The following is an 18,565-nucleotide window of genomic DNA, read 5'->3' on the forward strand; positions in this document are numbered from 1 at the left end:
CCTTGCTTCAGGATAAAGCCTAAATTCCTTATCATGATCTGGCCCTTATTGAATGTCTCTTGGCTCATTTTTTGCCATTGCTCCCACCTCCTACCACTTATTCTAAGGTACTTGTATTTTCAAAAACTGCCATTCTCTTTCCTCTGAACCTCTAAACAATGCTCTCTATGCCTGGAATTCCTTTTTGCCTTCCCATTCACCACTGAATCTTCAACATCCTTCAGGACTCAGAGGTAGCACCTCCTCCAAGACATCTTGTTCCCTCCTAGTCTATATTAGATGTTTTTTTTTCTTGCTCTCAGAGAACTATATACTTCTCTCTAACAAAGCATGTATTGCTCTGTAATTTAATTTGCAATTTTTAAATTTTTATTTTATTTTTAATTTAAATCCAAGTTAATATATAGTGTAATATTGGTTTCAGGAGTAGAATTTAGCAATTCATCACTTACATATAGCACCTAGTACTCAGCCCTACAAGTGCCATCCTTAATGCCCATCATCTATTTAGCCAGTCCCCCCACCCAACACCCCTCCAGCAACCCTCAGTTTGTTCTCTGTATCTAACAGTCTCTTATGCTTTGCCTCCCTGTATGTTTTTATCTCATTTTTCCTTCCCTTCCCCTATGTTCATCTGTTTTGTTTATAATTTTTTTAATGTTTATTTTTGAGAGAGAGTGAGAGGGTGTGGTGGGGGAGAGGAGCAGAGGGAGGGAGACAGAGGATCTGAAGCCAGCATCTTGCTGACAGCAGAGACCCCAATGTGGGGCTCAAACGCATGAACCATGAAATCATGACCTGAGCTGAAATCAGTCACTTAACCAATGGAGCCACCTAGGTGCCCCCATCAATTTTGTTTCTTATATTTCACAAATGGGTGAAGTCACATGCTATTTATCTTTCTCTGAGTGACTTATTTCACTTAGCATAATATGTTCTAGTTCTATCCAAGTTGTTGCAAATAGCAAGATTTCGTTCTTTTTGACTGTCAAGTAATATTCTAATACACACACACACACACACACACACACACACACACACACCATATCTTCTTTATCCATTCATCAGTCAGTGGACATTTGGGCTTTTACCATAATTTGGCTATTGTTGATAGCGCTGCTATAAACATTGGGTTGTATGGGTCCCTTTGAATCAGCATTTTTGTATCCTTTGTATAAATACTTAGTGGTGCAATTTCTGGGTCATAGGCTACCTATATTTTTAATTTTTTGAGGAATCTCTATACTGTTTTCCACAGTGGCTGCCCCAGTTTGTATTCCCACCAGCAGTGCAAAAGTGTTCCCCTTTCTCCATATCCTCATCAACATTTGTTGTTTCCTGAGTTGTTAATTTTAGCCATTCTGACAGGTGTGAAGGAAATACAACAGACGAACATAAGGGAAGGGGAGGAAAAATAAGATAAAAACAGGGAGGGAAACCATAAGAGGCTCTTAAATACAGAAAACAAATTGGGGGTGGGGGGGGGATGGGCTAAATGGGTGTAATGTTTTTTTAACTTAAATCCATAGTGGACTGGGGCCATTTACAGTCTACTACATTTTCAGTAAACCCTCAGTTAAATCATAGATTGTAGACTAATTTCTATCCAAATAGCTGAAATTTCAGCAAAGTTATCAAGAAAAATCTTCTATCCAGAATCACTTGTTCTTCTAGAGTTGGAAATGATTGAGATTTCATGGTAAATAGCAGTTTGGGTTTATATTATTAGTTGTGTGATAGCTTATTTAAATTGTCAGTTAACTGTCTATGGGCTTTCTGGAAACCTAGCCAGACTTTATTATGTTTATTCTATGGGAAAATCCATTTTAAATTCCAATTAAGTGATTTAAGAATACTGCTCAGTTGAACTGTGTGAAATTGCTGATATTCAAGCATTTTGGATACAAAACAATGGCAGTTTCAAATAGTTCAACCTAAATATTTTTAAATACAACCCAATGGCAATTTGGAAATTATATATTCATTTATTAATTTTATATTTAATACATGAATATATTCTTCAAGACACGAACTATGTGTGGTAAGGCTGTTTGTTGTAATTGTTCTATGTAAACAGTAAACCACAGGATTTTGAAAAAAGTTTGTATGGAATGTTAGGGCCTTTTTAAGTCTTACCCATTCTTTTTCCAGTTAATCAGAGATGCAGGAGATATGAGGATTTTTTAATTCTTTTTTGAACTGACAATAGGGTGAAAATGCAGATTTGTTTCTTCTTTTTTAACTCTCAAAATAATCAGTATATTGTGAAGATTAATTTTAATAATAGTAATAGCTAGCACTTATTGAATGTATATTAAATGCTGGGTACTGTACTAACCCTACAACTACTTTATGAGCAAAGTACTATTATTATCCCAATTTACAGATGAGAAAATTAAAATTTAAGTAACTTGCCCAAGATTACACAGCTATAAATGGCAGAGTCAGGATTAGAATCACTCTGAAACCTACTACTCTGTCCATGGTTTACCTCAATCACATTTTTTTAACCTCAAAGAAGCATTCGTGTTAAAAGATTATGATTGACTTAAACAAGTATATATTTAAGCTATGATTATTGTTAGTGAAACCAGGCCCATTCACATATGAAACATTGTATTATTATGAAAGATCATCATAAGGCAGTAGAGGACTAAGTACCCAAATGAGTCTTATAGACCACGAGTGCTGTAGGAGTCCTGTAGGAGCCTTGGAAAGGGACAGAATAATTGTGTGCTTTGTCATGACTAAATCCCAGAAGAATGTGGACATAACTCATACTATCCAATCATAATTGGATGCACAGCATTCTAGGAACAAACCAAAAGTTCGTCACAAATAGGAATGTGGAAATGTCATGGATGGATAATATTGAAGTCCAAGAGGGGGGAGCAAACTTAAGTCTAATTCTGGACAGACATCAGTATAATATGTGAGAGAAGTTAGAAATTTGTGACTGGGCTCTCTAAACCCTAGAAATATGTGGAGAATGGGACTTGAAGGATCACTTATTAGGTATTTGTAGAGAGGGGATTCAGAGATTAACCAAAATTTCATAGTTGGAATGATTGGCATAATGCATCAAAAGTAAAAGGATTTGTATAGTGGAGAAGATGGGCTCAAGCTTTAGACACAGTGAATTTAAGGTGAAGGTAGACTGTCTACAGAAAGCCAGTTTTTTATGTTGGCTATGGTTGACTAGAGTCAACCTTTTACTCATTTACTTTTTTTTTTTTTTTTTTTTTGTAGGTGGCCCTTCTGAATTTCTTCTTCCCTGAAGAAAAATCATACTCTGAAGAGGAAAGCAGGCGTGTTCGCCGTAATAAAAGAAGCAAAAGCAGTGAAGGAGCAGATGGTAAGTCTATCTGGGTCACAGAAGATTTTTTTCCAGCTTCATATATGAATCAGTCAATAAACTTGATATAAAGCTGATTTTATAAGGATCCTCTTTCTTCCACTCCCAGATATTTTCAGTCATTTCACAGTATATGTGAGAGCCATGGTAGCATTTATATCTCTCATGATCACCCTCCGTAAGGACCTCGTCTCTCCTGGAGACACCCCATATCTACTAAGGCCACCAAGAGTATTCAATACTATTCTTCCAATTGACAGAATGTCACGGTGGCACTTACATGATGTGTTAATTCCAATGGTCATTATGTCAATGTTGCTATCAGCTACCATGCTCAAACATGAACTAGAGCTTTTAGAACTCATCTGTAAACTACTTGAGGGCAGGGGTTCATTTCTCTTTGTATAACTCGAGACTCTAGCCTAGTGTCTGGCAAATTGTTGGTGTTTTAATGTAAGTTGATGATATTGATTTCCCCTTCAGCTAGGTTATGATGTGCCATTAAAACCCTTCTTACTGATTTGAGTTACAACAGATTTGAGTTACAACAGATTTGAGTTAACTAGCAATACATTTTGTGGGGCATAACAAAATGTTGCACTAGCTCCTACGCAGGGTCATTGAACTGCTCTGTTTCAACATCACTCTGTCAAATGACAGAATGTACCTCTTCGTCACAGGAATTTGTAGAATGCAGAGCTCTGGACTGCTGCAAAACCATCTGGATTTAAAGACAGCATGTATCTGCCTACATCTGCCAAAGATATATGCCGGTGGGGGAGGGGGGTGTTACAAAACAATATGACTATATAAAGATTAAAATGAGATTTTTGAGCTGACATTTGTCAATGTGAGTAAGGGCCAATGATGGAAGCAATTCCAGAAGGCATGAACTATTGAAGAAATGGAGCCAGGAATTTGTCAGTAGGAACAAGAAGTAGAACTAAATGAAGTCTGAAAAGGACTCAGAACAAGGACTCTGTAATTAAACAGGAAAGTCAGAAAAATTAGATAAGTGGGACATTCTAGTCTCTGGAAGTGGCAGCATTATTGAGCCCTCAAATGGAGAACTGGACCAGTGGGGCCATTCTCGAGAGCAGACATTTTACATAATAATTGATGACTAAGTTCAAGCCTAGGAAATGCAGTCCATGAAGTAAAACGCACCCATTTTTCACACACAGCTTACAGCCAATTTCCTGGAAGTCTTCAGAAGGCTATGTGGAAGCTGCAAACTGAGAATTATTGTTCCTTTCCTCTCCTAATGATCTCACCCCTTTGATGCATGTAGGTTTTTCTATCTTTGACTCCTCCTGAGGCTACTTCTAGAACCACTAAATCTTTCATATTCCCTGGTTGTTAAGGAGGAGAAGGAAGAGGTTGTAAGAGCAATATCACCTTATGCAGTGGGCATATTCTTCCCTTCTCCAAGTGGGAAGTCTAATAGATTCTAAAATTTACCTCTTCATCTGGCCTACTAAGTTTTCTCTTAAAGAAGGCCACTTCCTCCTCTCTCCCAAACCACTTTATCTGGATCTAGCTACCAGCATCTCTGCTTGTTCTTTACAGTGTTTATTCTGTTTTGATACAAAGTATTTTTGTCTCTAGACAAGGCTGAAACTTCTATTATTAATTTGTATCACTCCTTATCTCATTTCCTCCTGGTCTGATAGTCACTAGATTCCAGTCCCTTTGTGTTGATGCCATATTTCTCATACAATACCAGATATTTTTTTCTTTAAAAAGTATACCTAGGAGGAATCCAAGAGCCCTTAGAGTCAGGAATATAGAATGTCTGGAGGTCGTGGGATTTGAATAAATTTCTAGCCTTTTACCTGGGAAGCTACAGAACCATTTCTTTACATGGGGTGGGTGATCCAATTACTTGTAGAGTGGGGAACCAATCCAAACATCCTTTACTTTTGAACCATTCCTATTACTCTATTGAGTGAATGCTATATTTATTCAATGCATTTATCAAATATTTCCTGAGAAAATATAGCACCTTATATAATTCTAGATTTGAAATGCCAGAAGGATAGTGGTATTATCTGTTTTGTTCACTTTTATATCCCCATGGCTTAGGAAAGGACCTGGTACATAGTAAACCCTTTTTTTCTAAGTTTTTCTTTAATGTTTATTTATTTTTGAGAGAGAGACAGAGTGCGAGCAGGGTCTGGGCAGAGAGAGAGGGGGAGACACACAATCTAAAGCAGGCTCTAGGCTCTGAGCTGTCAGCACAGAGCCTGACACGGGGCTCAAACTCACAAACCGCAAGATCATGACCTGAGCCAAAGTTGGACACTCAACTGAGTCACCCAGGTGATCCCATAGTAGACTCTCAATACATATTTCTTAATGCCCTCAAAGAGTTTAACTTACACTGTAAAAAGATGGGCAATAAACAACATTGGTGGTAGTAAGTGGTAAGGAGAGAAATATAGCAGTGTAAAAGGGAGAGAAGGTGATGGTGTATGCTGTAAAGTGATCAGGGAAGGTCCCACTAATAAGGTAATATTTGTGAAGAGACTTGATGAAATGAAGGTGTGGGCCCTGCATATAATATTTTGAGGAGGAAAGGGAGAGAAGAAATAGTGTATACAAATGCTCTGAAGCAGAAAAACTTTAGGTATTTTCTAGAAAGATCAGTGTGGCTGGGAACAGAGTGAGAAGAAAGAGAAGCAAGGAGATGAGATCAATTAGCAAAGTCAAATATAGACCCTTGTAAGACAAGGTAAGGACTTTGACTTTTACACTGTGTGAGATAGGGAACGATTGGAGGATTTTTGAATGGAGGATTGGCAAGATCTGACCTCTGTTTCAACAGAATCTCTCTGTCTACTGTATTGAAAATGGCTGAAGGGACTGTTGATGGAAATTCAAACCAGTGCAGCCACTGTGGAAAATAGCATGAAGGTTCCTCAAAAAGTTAAAAATAGAACTACCCTATGATCCAGTAATCCCACTACTGGGTATTTACCCAAAGAATACAAGAACACTAATTTAAAGGGATACATGCAGCCCTGTTTATGGCAGCATTATTCACAACAGCCAAGATATGTCAACTGCTCAAGTGTGCATCAACTGATGAATGTATAAAAAATATCTGGTGTGTGCATGTGTCACACACACACACACGCAAACACACATGATAATAAAAAAGAATGAAACCTTGATATTTTCAATGACATAGATGGAGCTATAGTGTATAATGCTAACTGAAATAAGTTAGAAAAAGATAAATACCATATGATTTCACTCATGTGAAATTTAAGGAATAAATGAGTAAAGGAGAAAAAGAGAGAGACAAACTAAGAAATAGACTATAGAAAACAAAGTGATAGAGGGAAGGCAGGTGGTGGGATGGGTGAAATAGGTGATGGGGATTAAGGAGGGTACTTGCCATGACGAACACAGGGTGATGTATAGATTTTTGGAATCACTATTTTCTATAACTGAGACAAATATAACATTGCATGTTAACTATACTGGAATTAAAAATAACTTAATAAAAAATAAATAAGAAAATAGATGTAGGGAGAAAGAGCAGAAGCAGAAATACCTGTTAGGGAAGTATACCAATAATCCAGGAAATAGATAATGTTGGTTTATACCAGAGTGGGGACAATGTGAGTGGTTAGAAAGTGGTCAGATTCTGAATACATTTCAAAAGAATAGCTGACAGAATCATCAGATTGATTAGAAAAGTGGTATGAAAAAGAAGATCCAAGGATGACCCCACAGTTTTAGACTTAAGGTACTAGAGTAGTAGAATTGCCATTTCTGAAACAGGAAAAAACAGAGGAGATGCAGGGTAAAATTTTGCAGAGAAAGAATAAAAAAAACTGGAGGTTTAGAATGGTTTTAAACTTAAGTGACTATGAACTTAATATAGACTGCTATATTCATAAGATGTTATATATGAATCTAATGGTACCCACAAATCAAAAACCTATAATAGATACAAAAAATGAATAAATAAAGGAATCCAATCATATCACCAAATAAAGCCATCAAACCACGAAGAGAAAGAGAAAAAAGGAACAGAAAGGAACTTAAAAAACCCCACATAAAACAAGTAACAAAATGGCAATAAGTATATACCTATTAATAATTACTTTGAATATAAATGGACTAAATGCTCCAATCAAAAGACATCGGATGACTCAATGGATAAAAAAGCAATGCTGCCTGAAGGAGACTCATTTCAGACCTAAAGACTCTCGCAGATTGAAAGTAGAGGGATGGAAAACATTTGTCATGCAAATGGAAGCAAAAAGGAAACTCAGACACCAATACTTCTATCAGACAAAACAGACTTACAAGATTGTAACAAGAGAGAAAGAAGAATACTATATGATAGAGAGCAATCCAACAAGAGGATATAACAATTGTAAAAAATTTATGCACCCAATATAGGACTTCCTAAATAGAAAAAGCAACTATTGACAGATGTATACAAACTGACAGTAATACAATAATAGTATGAGACATTAACACCCCACTTATATCAATGGATAGATCATCCAAACAGAAAATTAACAAGGAAACAATGGCTTTCAATGACACACTGGACCTGATGCACCTAATAGATCATACCTACCTAAAACAGTGGAATACACATTCTTTTCAAGTGCACATCCCAAACATTTTCCAGAATAGATCACATGTTAGGCCACAAAACAAGACTCAATAAGTTTAAAAAGGTAAAAGTCATATCATGCATCTTTTCTGACCACAGCACAATGAAACTCAAATCAATCACAAAAAATCTAGAAAAAACACAAATACATGGAGGGTAAATAACATACTTGTTAATAATGAGTGAGTCAACCAAGAAATTGAGGAAATAAAAAAATACATAAAGTCAGATGAAAATGAAAACACAATGATCCAAAATCTTTGGGATGCAGCAAAAGCTGTTCTGAGAGGAAAGATTATTGGAATATAGGCCTACATCAAGAAGCAAGAAAAATCTCAAATAACCAACCTAACCTTACACCTAAAAGAGCTAGAAAAATAAAAACAATTAAATCCAAAGTCAGTAGAAGGAAGGAAATAATAAACATTAGAGCAGAAGTAAACGAAATGGAGACTGAAAAACCAATAAGACAGATCATTGAAACCCAGAACTCATTCTCTGAAAAGATCAACAGAATTGATAAACCTTTAGTCAGACTTATCAGAGAGACAGAGAGGGTGGCACCTGGGTGACTCAGTCAGTTAAACATCCAACTGTTGATTTTGGCTCAGGTCATGATCTCACAGTTGTGACATCGAGCCCCACATTGGGCTTTGTGCTGGGCATGGAGGCTGCTTAATATTCTCTCTCTCCATTTCCCTCTGCCCCTCCCCATCTCTCTCTAAATGAAAAAACAGAGAGAGAGAGAGAGAGAGAGAGAGAGAGAGAGAGAAATGACTTAAATAAATGAAATCAGAAATGAAAGACAAATAACAACCAATACTAGAGAAATACAAAGAATTATAAGAGAATATTATGAAAAATCCTATGCCAACAAACTGTACAACCTAGAAGAAATGGATAAATTCCTGGAAACATATAACCTTCAAAAACTGAAACAGGAAGAGTTATAAAATTTGAATAGACTGATTTCTAGCAATGAGATTGAGTTACTCAAAACCCAAACAAACAAACAAAAAAACAACTCCCAACAAACAAAAGGCCAGGACCAACGTGCTTCACAGGTAAATTCTGCCAAATATTTAAAGAACGGTTACTACCTATTGTTCTCGAACTATTCCCAAAAATAGAAGAGAAGGGAAATCTTCCAAATTAATCATATGAAGGCAGCATTATCCTGATACCAAAACCAGAAAAAGACACTACAAAAAAAACAAAGAAAGAAAGAAAAACCTACAGGCCAATACTCTAATGAACACAGACACAAAAATCTTCAACAATATATTAACAAACCAAATACAACAACACATCCCAAAACTCATTCACTACAATCAAGTGGGATTTACTCCAGAGATGCAAGTATGGTTCAGTATTCATAAATCTATCAATGTGATACATCACATTAACTACAGAAAAGATAAAAATCAAAATTGATGCAGAAAAAGCTTTTGACAAAGTACAACATCTATTCATGATTAAAAACTCTCAACAAAGTAGGTTTAGAGGAAACATACCTCAACATAATAAAGGCCACATATGAAAAAAACACAGCTAACATCATACTCAGAGGGGGAAAACTGAGAGCTTTTCCTCTAAGATTAGGAACAAGACAAGGACATCCATTTTCACCATTCTTCAACATAGTACTGAGGTGCCATTCATAGCAATCAGACAATAAAAAGAAATAAAAGGTATCTAAATTGGCAAAGAAGTAGTAAAACTTTTGCTATTTACAGAAGACATGATACTGTATATAGAAAACCTGAAAGACTCCACCAAATCCTGTTACAACCAATAAATGAATCAGTTTTCAAGATACAAAATCAACATACAGAAATCTGTTGCAATTCTATAGATGAACAATGAAGAAACAGAGTAATTAAGAAGACCATGCCATTTATATTTGTACCAAAATTAATAAAGTACCTAGGAATAAACTTAACCACAGAGGTGAAAAAACCTGTGCTCCAAAACCTATGAAACATTGGTGAAAAAATTGAAGATAACACAAACAAATGGGAAGTTATTCCATGTTCATGGATTGGAAGAAACAGAATTATTAAAATGTCCCTACTGCCCAAAGTAATCTACACATTCAATGCAATCACTATCAAAATACAAAACATTTTTCATAGAACTAGAACAAATAATCCTAAAATTTTGATGGAATTACAAAATACCTCAAATAGCTGAGACACTCTTGAGAAAGAATAACAAAGCTGGAGGCATCACAATCCCAGATTTCAAGATACACTACATAGCTGTAGTAATCAAAACAGTATGGTACTGGCACAAGAATAGACACATAGATCAATGACAGAATAGGAGAAATAAACTCAAGCTTTAATGTTCTATTAATCTACAACAAAGGAGGGAAGAGTATACAGTGGAAGAAAGGCAGTCTCTTCAACAAGTGGTGTTCAGAAAACTGGACAGCTACATGCAAAACCATGAAACTGGAACACTTTCTTACACCATACCCAAAAGAAAATTGATTAAAGATCTAAATATGAGACCTGAAATTATAAAATTCTTGAAGAAAACACAGGAAGTAATTTCTTTGACATCAACCATAGAAACATTTTCTAGATGTCTCCTCTGACAAGGGAAATAAAAGTTAAATTAAAATACTGGGACTATTCCAAAATAAAAAGCTTTTGCATAGTGAAAGAAACCTTCAATAAAATAAAAAGGCAACATCCTGAATGGAAGACAGTATTTGCAAACAATATGTCCAATAAAAGATTAATATCTAAAATATATATAGACCTTATACAACTCAATGCCAAAAAATAAGTAATCTAATTTAAATGAGCAGAGGAGCTGAATAAACATTTTACCAAAGAAGACATATGGATAGCCAACACACATGAAAAGATGCTGAACAACACTAATCATCAGGGAATTGCAAATTAAAACTACAATGAAATATCACTTTATACTGTCAGAATAGCTAAAATAAAAAACACACAAAATGTTGACAAGGATTTGGAGAAAAAGGAAATCTTGTGTTTCAGTTTTTTTAATGTTTTATTTATTTTTGAGAGAGACAGACAGAGTGCGAGCAGGGAAGGGGCAGAGAGAAAGGGAGACACAGAATCTGAAATAGGCTCCAGGCTCTGAGCTGTCAGCACAGAGCCCAAAGCGGAGCTTGAACTTGTGAACCACAAGGTCATGACCTGAGCTGGATTCAGACGCCCAAGTGATTGAGCCACCCAGGTGCCCTGAGAAAAAGGAAATCTTATTCACTGTTTGAAGGAATGCATATTGGCACAACCACTGTGAAAATAGTATAGAGATTACTCATGAAATTAAAAATAGAAATATAATATGATCCAGTAATTCCACTGCTGGGTATTTACCCAAACAAAATGAAAACAGTAATTCAAAAAGATATATGCACCCCTGTGTTTATTGCAGCATTATTTACAAGAGCCAAACTATGGAAGCAACCCAAGTGTCCATTGATGGATGAATAGATTAAAAAGATGTGAGATTAGGTAGATAGATATGGATATGGGTATGGATATGGGTATGATATAGGTACATATATATAATGAAATATTATTTGGCAAAAAAATGAAATATATCCATGTTGTTGTAACAACATGGATGGATCTAGAGGGTATAATACTAAACGAAAGAAGTCAGAGAAAGATAAATACCTTATGATTTTACTCATGTGGAATTTAAGAAACAAAACAATCATACAAAGAAAAAAAGGCAAAAAGAACAGACACTTAAATATAGAGAACAAACGTGGTTGGCAGAGGGGAGGTGGGTGGAAGATGGATGAAACAGATAAAGGGGATTGGGAGTACACTTACCTTTTATTTAGATTTTATTTAATCTAACATACAGTGTGATATTAGTTTCAGGTGTATAATATAGTGATTCAGCACTTACATACATCACCTGATGCTCTCATAACAAGTGCACTCCTTAATCCCCATCAACTGTTTAACCGATCCCCACCCCCACCTCCTTTCTGGTTACCATCAGTTTGTTCTCCATAGTTAAGAGTGTGTTTCTTGATTTGCATCTCTCTCTCTTTGTTCCCTTTGCTCCTTTGTTTTGTTTCTTAAATTCCACATATGAATGAAATCATATGGTATTTGTCTTTCTCTAAATGATTTATTTCACTTAGGATCCTAAGCTCAAGTTCCATCCATGTCCTTGCAAATAGCAAGAGTTCATTCTTTTTTATGGCTGAGTATATTCCATTTTATATATATGCTACATCTTTATCCATCCATTAGTTGGTGAACATTTGGGCTGTTTCCATAATGTGGCTATTGTAGATAATGCTGCTATAAACTTTGGGGTACATGTATCCCTTTGAATTAGCAGTTTTGTATTCTTTGATAAATAGCTAGTAGTAGGATTTGTGGATCATAGGGTAGTTCTATTTTTAACTTTTTTGAGGCACCTCCATACTGTTTTCCAGAGTGTTTGCACAAGCTTGCATTCCCATCAATAATGTAAGAGGGTTCTCCTTTCTCCAAATCCCCTCCAACACCTGCTGTTTTTTGTGTTGTTGATTTTAGCTATTCTGACAGGTGAGAGGTGATGTCTCATTATAGTTTTGATTTGAAGTTCCCTGATGATCAGTGATGTTGAGCAACTGTCTGTTGGTCATCTGGATGTCTTCCTTGGAAAAATGTCTATTCGTGTCTTCTGCCCATTTTTACTGCATTGCTTATTTGGGGGGTTTTGATTTGAATAAGTTCTTCATATATTTTGGATACTAACCTTTATCAGATATTTCATTTGCAAATACCTTCTCCCATTCCATACGTTGCCTGTTGGTTTTTGTTGATTGTTTCCTTCACTGTTGCAGAAGCTTTCTATTTTGATGCAGTCCCAATAGTTTATTTTTGTTTTTGTTACCTTTCTCTCAGGAGACATAGGTAGAAAAAAGTTGCTATGGACAATGTCAAAGAAGTTACTGCCTGTGTTTTCTTCAAGTATTTTAATGGTGTCATGACTCACATTTAGGTCTTTAATCAATTTTGAGTATATTTTTGTATATTCTGTAAGAAAATGTTCAAGTTTCATTTTTTTTTTGCGTGTTGCTGTCCAGTTTTCCCAACACCATTTGTTAAAGAGACATTCTTTTTCCCTTCGAATATTCTTTCTTGCTTTGTCAAAGATTAATTGACCATTTGGTGTGGGTTCATTTCTGGGATTTTATTCTGTTCCATTGATCTATGTGTCTATTTTTGTGCCAGTACCATACTGTTTTGATTACTACAGCTCTGTAATATAACTGGAACTCCGAAATTGTGGTAACTCCAGCTTTGCTTTTCTTTTTCAAGATTGCTTTGGCTCTTTAAGGGTTTTTTATGGTTCTATGAAAATTTTAGGATTTTTTTTCTACCTGTATGAAAAATACTGTTGGTATTTTCATACAGATTGCATTCAATATGTAGATTCCCTTGGGTGCCATAAGCATTTTAACGATATTTCTTTTTTCCAATCCATGAGCATAGAGTGTCTTTCCATTTCTTTGTGTCATCTTCAATTTCTTTCATCAGTGTTTTATGGTTTTCAGAGTACAGATCTTTTACCTCTTTGGTTAAGTTTATTCCTAGGTATCTTATGGTTTTGGGTGCAATTGTAAATGGGATTGATTCTTTGATTTCTTTTTCTTCTGCTTCATAATTGGTGTATAGTAATGCAACAGAATTCTGTACATTGATTTAGTATCCTATGAATTACTGAGTTTGTTTATCAGTTCTAGCAGCTTTTTGGTGAAATCTTTGAGGTTTTTACGTAGAGTATCATATCGTCTGCAAATAGTGAAAGTTTTATTTCTTCCTTGCTGATTTTGATGCCTCTTGTTACTTCTTGTTGTCTGACTGCTATGGCTAGGACTTCCGGTAATATGTTCACTAAAGGTGGTGAGAGCATATATCCTTGTCTTTTTCCTGAGCTTAGGGATATAACTCTCAGTTTTTCTTGATTAAGGATGATGTTAGCTGTGGGTTTTTCATATACAGCACTTATTATGTTTAGCTATGTTCCCTCTAAAGGTACTTTGTTGAGGGCTTTTATCATGAATGGATGTTGTACCTTTGCCAAATTCTTTTTCTGTTGTCTATTGAAATAATCATATGGCTGTTTCTTTTATTAATGTGATGTATCAAGTGGATTGATTCAGGAATATTGAACTACCCGTGCAACCAAGGAAAAATCCCATTTGATTGTGGAGAATGACTTTTTTAATGTAATGTTGGATGGAGTTTCTAGTGTTTTACTGAGGATTTTTGCATCTCTGTTCATCAGGGAAATGGGCTTGTAGTTCTCTTTTTTTGTGGTATCTTTGTCTGGTTTTGGTATCAGGATAATGCTTGCCTCATAGAATGAATTTGGAAGTTTTCCTTCCTTTTCTATTTTCTGGAATAGTTTAAGAGGCATAGGTATTAAATCTTCTTCACATGTTTGGTAGAATTTGCCTGTGAAGCATCTGACCATGGACTTTTGCTTGTTGGAGTTTTTGTTTTGTTTTGTTTCTATTAATGACTCAATTTCTTTGATGGTTATTGGTCTGTTCAAGTTTTCTATTATTTCTTCCTGTTTCAGTTTCGGTAGTTTATGTTTCTAGGAGTTTATCCATTTCTTCCATGTTGTCCAATTTGTTGGCATATAGTGTTTCATAGTATTCTCTTATAATTGTTTGTATTTCTGTGCATTGTTTCTTATTTCTCCTCTCTCATCTGTAATTTTATATATTTGGGTCCTTTTTCTTTTCTTTTTGATCCATCTGGATAGAAGTTTATCAATTATGTTGATCTTTTCATAGAACCAACTCCTGGTTTCATTGATCTGTTCTACTTTTTCATAGTTTCTATATCACTTATTTCTTCTCTAATATTTATTATTTCTTTCATTCTGCTGGTTTTATATTAGGTGTGTTATTCTTTTTGCAGAACCTTTAGGTGTAAGATTAGTTGTCTATTTGAGCTTTTTCTTTCTTTTTTTTTTTTTCAACGTTTTATTTTTATTTTTGGGACAGAGAGAGACAGAGCATGAACGGGGGAGGGGCAGAGAGAGAGGGAGACACAGAATCGGAAACAGGCTCCAGGCTCTGAGCCATCAGCCCAGAGCCTGATGCGGGGCTCGAACTCACGGACCATGAGATCGTGACCTGGCTGAAGTCGGACGCTTAACCGACTGCGCCACCCAGACACCCCTATTTGAGCTTTTTCTTGCTCCTTGAGGTCGGTCTTTATTGCTATAAGTTTCCCTCATAGAACCACTTTTGCTACATTCCAAGTGTTTGGGGCTGTTGTGTTTTTATTTTCATTTGTTTTCATGTATTTTTTATTTCTTCTTTGATTTCTGGTTGATCCATGCTTTGTTTAGTAGCATATTATATAGCTCCATATATTTGTGGTCTTTCCAGTTTGTGTGTGTGTGTGTGTGTGTGTGTGTGTGTGGTTGATTTCTAGTTTCATAGTGTTGTGGCCAGAAAAGGTGCATGGTATGTCTTCATTGTTCTTGAATTTGTTGAGTCCTGTTCTGTGGCCTAATGTGCGATCTGTTCTGGAGAATGTTCCATGTGCACTTGAAAAGAATGTGTATTGTGATGTTTTAGGATGGAATGTTCTGAATATATTTGTTAAGTCATCTGGTACAGTGTGTCATTCAAAGCCATTGTTTCCTTATTGATTTTATTTCTTTTTTTCTAATATGAAATTTGTTGTCAAATTGGTTTCCATACAACACCCAGTGCTCATCCCAACAGGTGCCCTCCTCAATGCCCATCACCCACTTTACCCTCCCTCCCACCCCACATCAACCCTCAGTTTATTCTCAGTTTTTAAGAGTCTCTTATGGTTTGGCTCCCTCCCTCTCTTTTTTTTTCCCTTCCCCTCCCCCCTGGTCTTCTGTTAAGTTTCTCAGGATCCACATAAGAGTGAAATCATGTGGTATCTGTCTTTCTCTGTATGACTTATTTCACTTAGCATAACACTCTCCAGTTCCATCCACATTGATACAACAAAAAAGACGTCCTCCTATGCCACCATCTTCCCAGATCTCTCCTTATTGATTTTGAGTTTAGATGATCTGTTCATTGATGTAAGTGGGGTGTCAAAGTCCCCTACTATTAATGTATGATTATCAATGGGTTCCTTTATGTTTTTTATTGTTTTATGTATTTGGGTGCTCACATGTTGGGTAAGTAAATATTTATAATTACTGTATCTTCTTGTTGGAATGCCCCCTTTATTATTATATACTTCCTTTCTTTCTCTCTTGTTTCATTGTTTGTTTTGAAGTCTAGTTTGTCCAATATAAGTATTTCTACTCTAGCTTTCTTCTGACATCTATTCTCATGATAGATAATTTTCCATCTCCACATTTCACTCTAATGGTGTCTTTCAGTCTTAAATGAATTTCTTGTAGACAATATACAATGAGTCTTGTTTTTTAGTCATTCTGAACCCTATGTCTTTTGATTAGAATTTTTAGTCCATTTACATTCAAGGTAATTATTGATAGATATGTATTTATTACCACTTTATCACTTATTTTGTAGTTTTGGGGTATTTTCTCTGATCTTGTCTTTCTCTCTTTTATGTTTTACTGATTATATTTAGTGAAATATTTGGATTTCTTTCTCTTCTTTGCATGTTTATTAAGTGGTTTTTGATATATGGTTTCTATTAGGTTTATATATAACCTCTTCTGCTTATAGAAGTCTATGTTAAGTTGATGGTCATTTATGTTCGAACCAATTCTTTTCTCCTCTCATCAGCACATTTTAGGTATATGTTTTTATATTTTATATCCTTTTTGTGTTTGAGTTCCTTGACTGATTTTTACAGAAATATTCATTTTACTGCTTTTGTGTTTCATACCTTCATGTTCTCACTTTTGGTCTCTCCTTTCCACTCAAAGAGTCCCCTTTAATATTTCTTGCATGCCTGGTTTAGTGGTCATGAACTCTTTTAGTTTCTATTTGTCTGAGAAACTATATCTTCTTCTATTCTGAATGATAGCTTTGCTGGATAGAGAATTCTTGGCTGTAGATTTTTCCCATTCAAAACGTTGAATAAATCATGCCACTCCCTTTTGACTCACAAAATTTCTGTCGAAAAATCTCCTGCTAGTCTTTTGGGTTTTCTCTTGTAAGTGGCTCACTTCTTTTGTCTTGCTGCTTTAAATTTTTTTTTCTTAATCAGTATATTTTTCAAATTAAATTATTACATGTCTTTATGTGGGTCTGCTTTTGTTGATTTTGAAGGGAGTATTCTGTGCCTTGTGAATCTGGATGTCTGTTTCCTCCCCTAACTTAAGGAAGTTTTCAGCTATTATTACCTGAAATAAATTTTCTGCTCCCTTTCTCTTTCTTCTTCTGGGACTCCTGTAATATGAATGTCACTACATTTGATGCATTATCAACATAGATCTCAACACAGGGCTCAATCTCACAAACCGTGGGATCATGGCTTGAAATGAAATCAAGAGTTGGATATCCAACCAACTGAGCCATCCACGTACCCTGCTTTTGTTGATTTAGATGCCAGTTCTCTGTACTTCCTACATCTGGATGTTTGGTTCTTTCCAAACATTAGGAATGTTTTTAGCTATTATTTCTTCAAATAAATTTTCTGTCCCTTTCTCTCTCATCTGCTTATGTGACTCCTGTAATACAAATATTATTCTGTTGGATGAAATCAGTGAGTTCTCTAAGTCTATTCTCATTTTACATAATTATTCTTTGTCTTTCTCAGCTTCATTGCCTCCATTACATTGTCTTCTAGCTCATTAATTCATTCTTCTGCTTCTTCCAACCTGCTATTCATTGCATCAAGCGTGTTTCTAATCTTGTTTATTGCATTCTTCATCTCTGATTCTTTTAAAACTTTTTTATCTCTGTGGTAAGGTCTCACTGATGTCTTCAGTTCTTTTCTCAAGCCCAGTGAGTACCATATGTTCATTGCTTTAAATTCTCTATCAAGAATTTTGCTTACATCTCTTTTGCTTAGGTACCTGACATTAGCCTTATCTTGTTTTTTCATTTGGGATAAATTCCTCTTTCTTCTCATTTTTTCTACATCTTTGCCTCCTTCTGTGTTTTAGGAAAGCAAGTTGTGTCTCTTTCTCCTGAAAGTAGCCTTCTTATGAAGAAGTCATATAATGTCCATGGCTTGGCACTTCAGGGAGTGTCTCCACTCTGTGCTCTGCTTGCTCTCCTGTTATGTTCTGACTGCTCTGTCCTTCAGGCTAGTCATCTGCAGAGGCTCTCCTTGCCTGCTGTGGGGAGTGTTTAATCCCTGGCCTACATGTGGTGAGTTTTAACTAGGTATGCTCTGGTCTGCTTGCTAAATGAGACATGTCACCACCTTCACCAGAACTGAGGCCCTGAAAAACTCTCTGGTGGAGACATGTGGTGTGGGCAGGAGTTTATGCTGGCCTTCTGGTCGTGGGGCCTACCACATGGTGACTAAAGTAAGTGTGACTGAGAAGGGCAGTTCCACCATAGTGGTAGGATGAAACTTAGTGTAAGCAAGTTAGGCAGCCCATGTCTACACTGTACTACTTCCCAGAGGTGGTTC

At 35.9% G+C, this 18,565-nt stretch overlaps 1 protein-coding gene across 5 annotated transcripts in view; it reads left to right on the forward strand.

The window, feature by feature from the left end:
* The window catches only part of EDA (ectodysplasin A), a 431,757-nt gene that overhangs the window by 292,976 nt on the left and 120,216 nt on the right, over window positions 1–18,565 (forward strand). For all 5 annotated transcript variants that reach the window (XM_045472684.1, XM_045472686.1, XM_045472687.1 and 2 more), the window contains exon 2: window positions 3,250–3,355. In XM_045472684.1, coding sequence (XP_045328640.1) covers window positions 3,250–3,355 — 106 coding nt within the window. The remainder of the gene's footprint in view (window positions 1–3,249; window positions 3,356–18,565) is intronic.

Source organism: Leopardus geoffroyi, chromosome X, assembly GCF_018350155.1.
Source record: "Leopardus geoffroyi isolate Oge1 chromosome X, O.geoffroyi_Oge1_pat1.0, whole genome shotgun sequence".
Lineage (NCBI taxonomy): Eukaryota > Metazoa > Chordata > Mammalia > Carnivora > Felidae > Leopardus > Leopardus geoffroyi.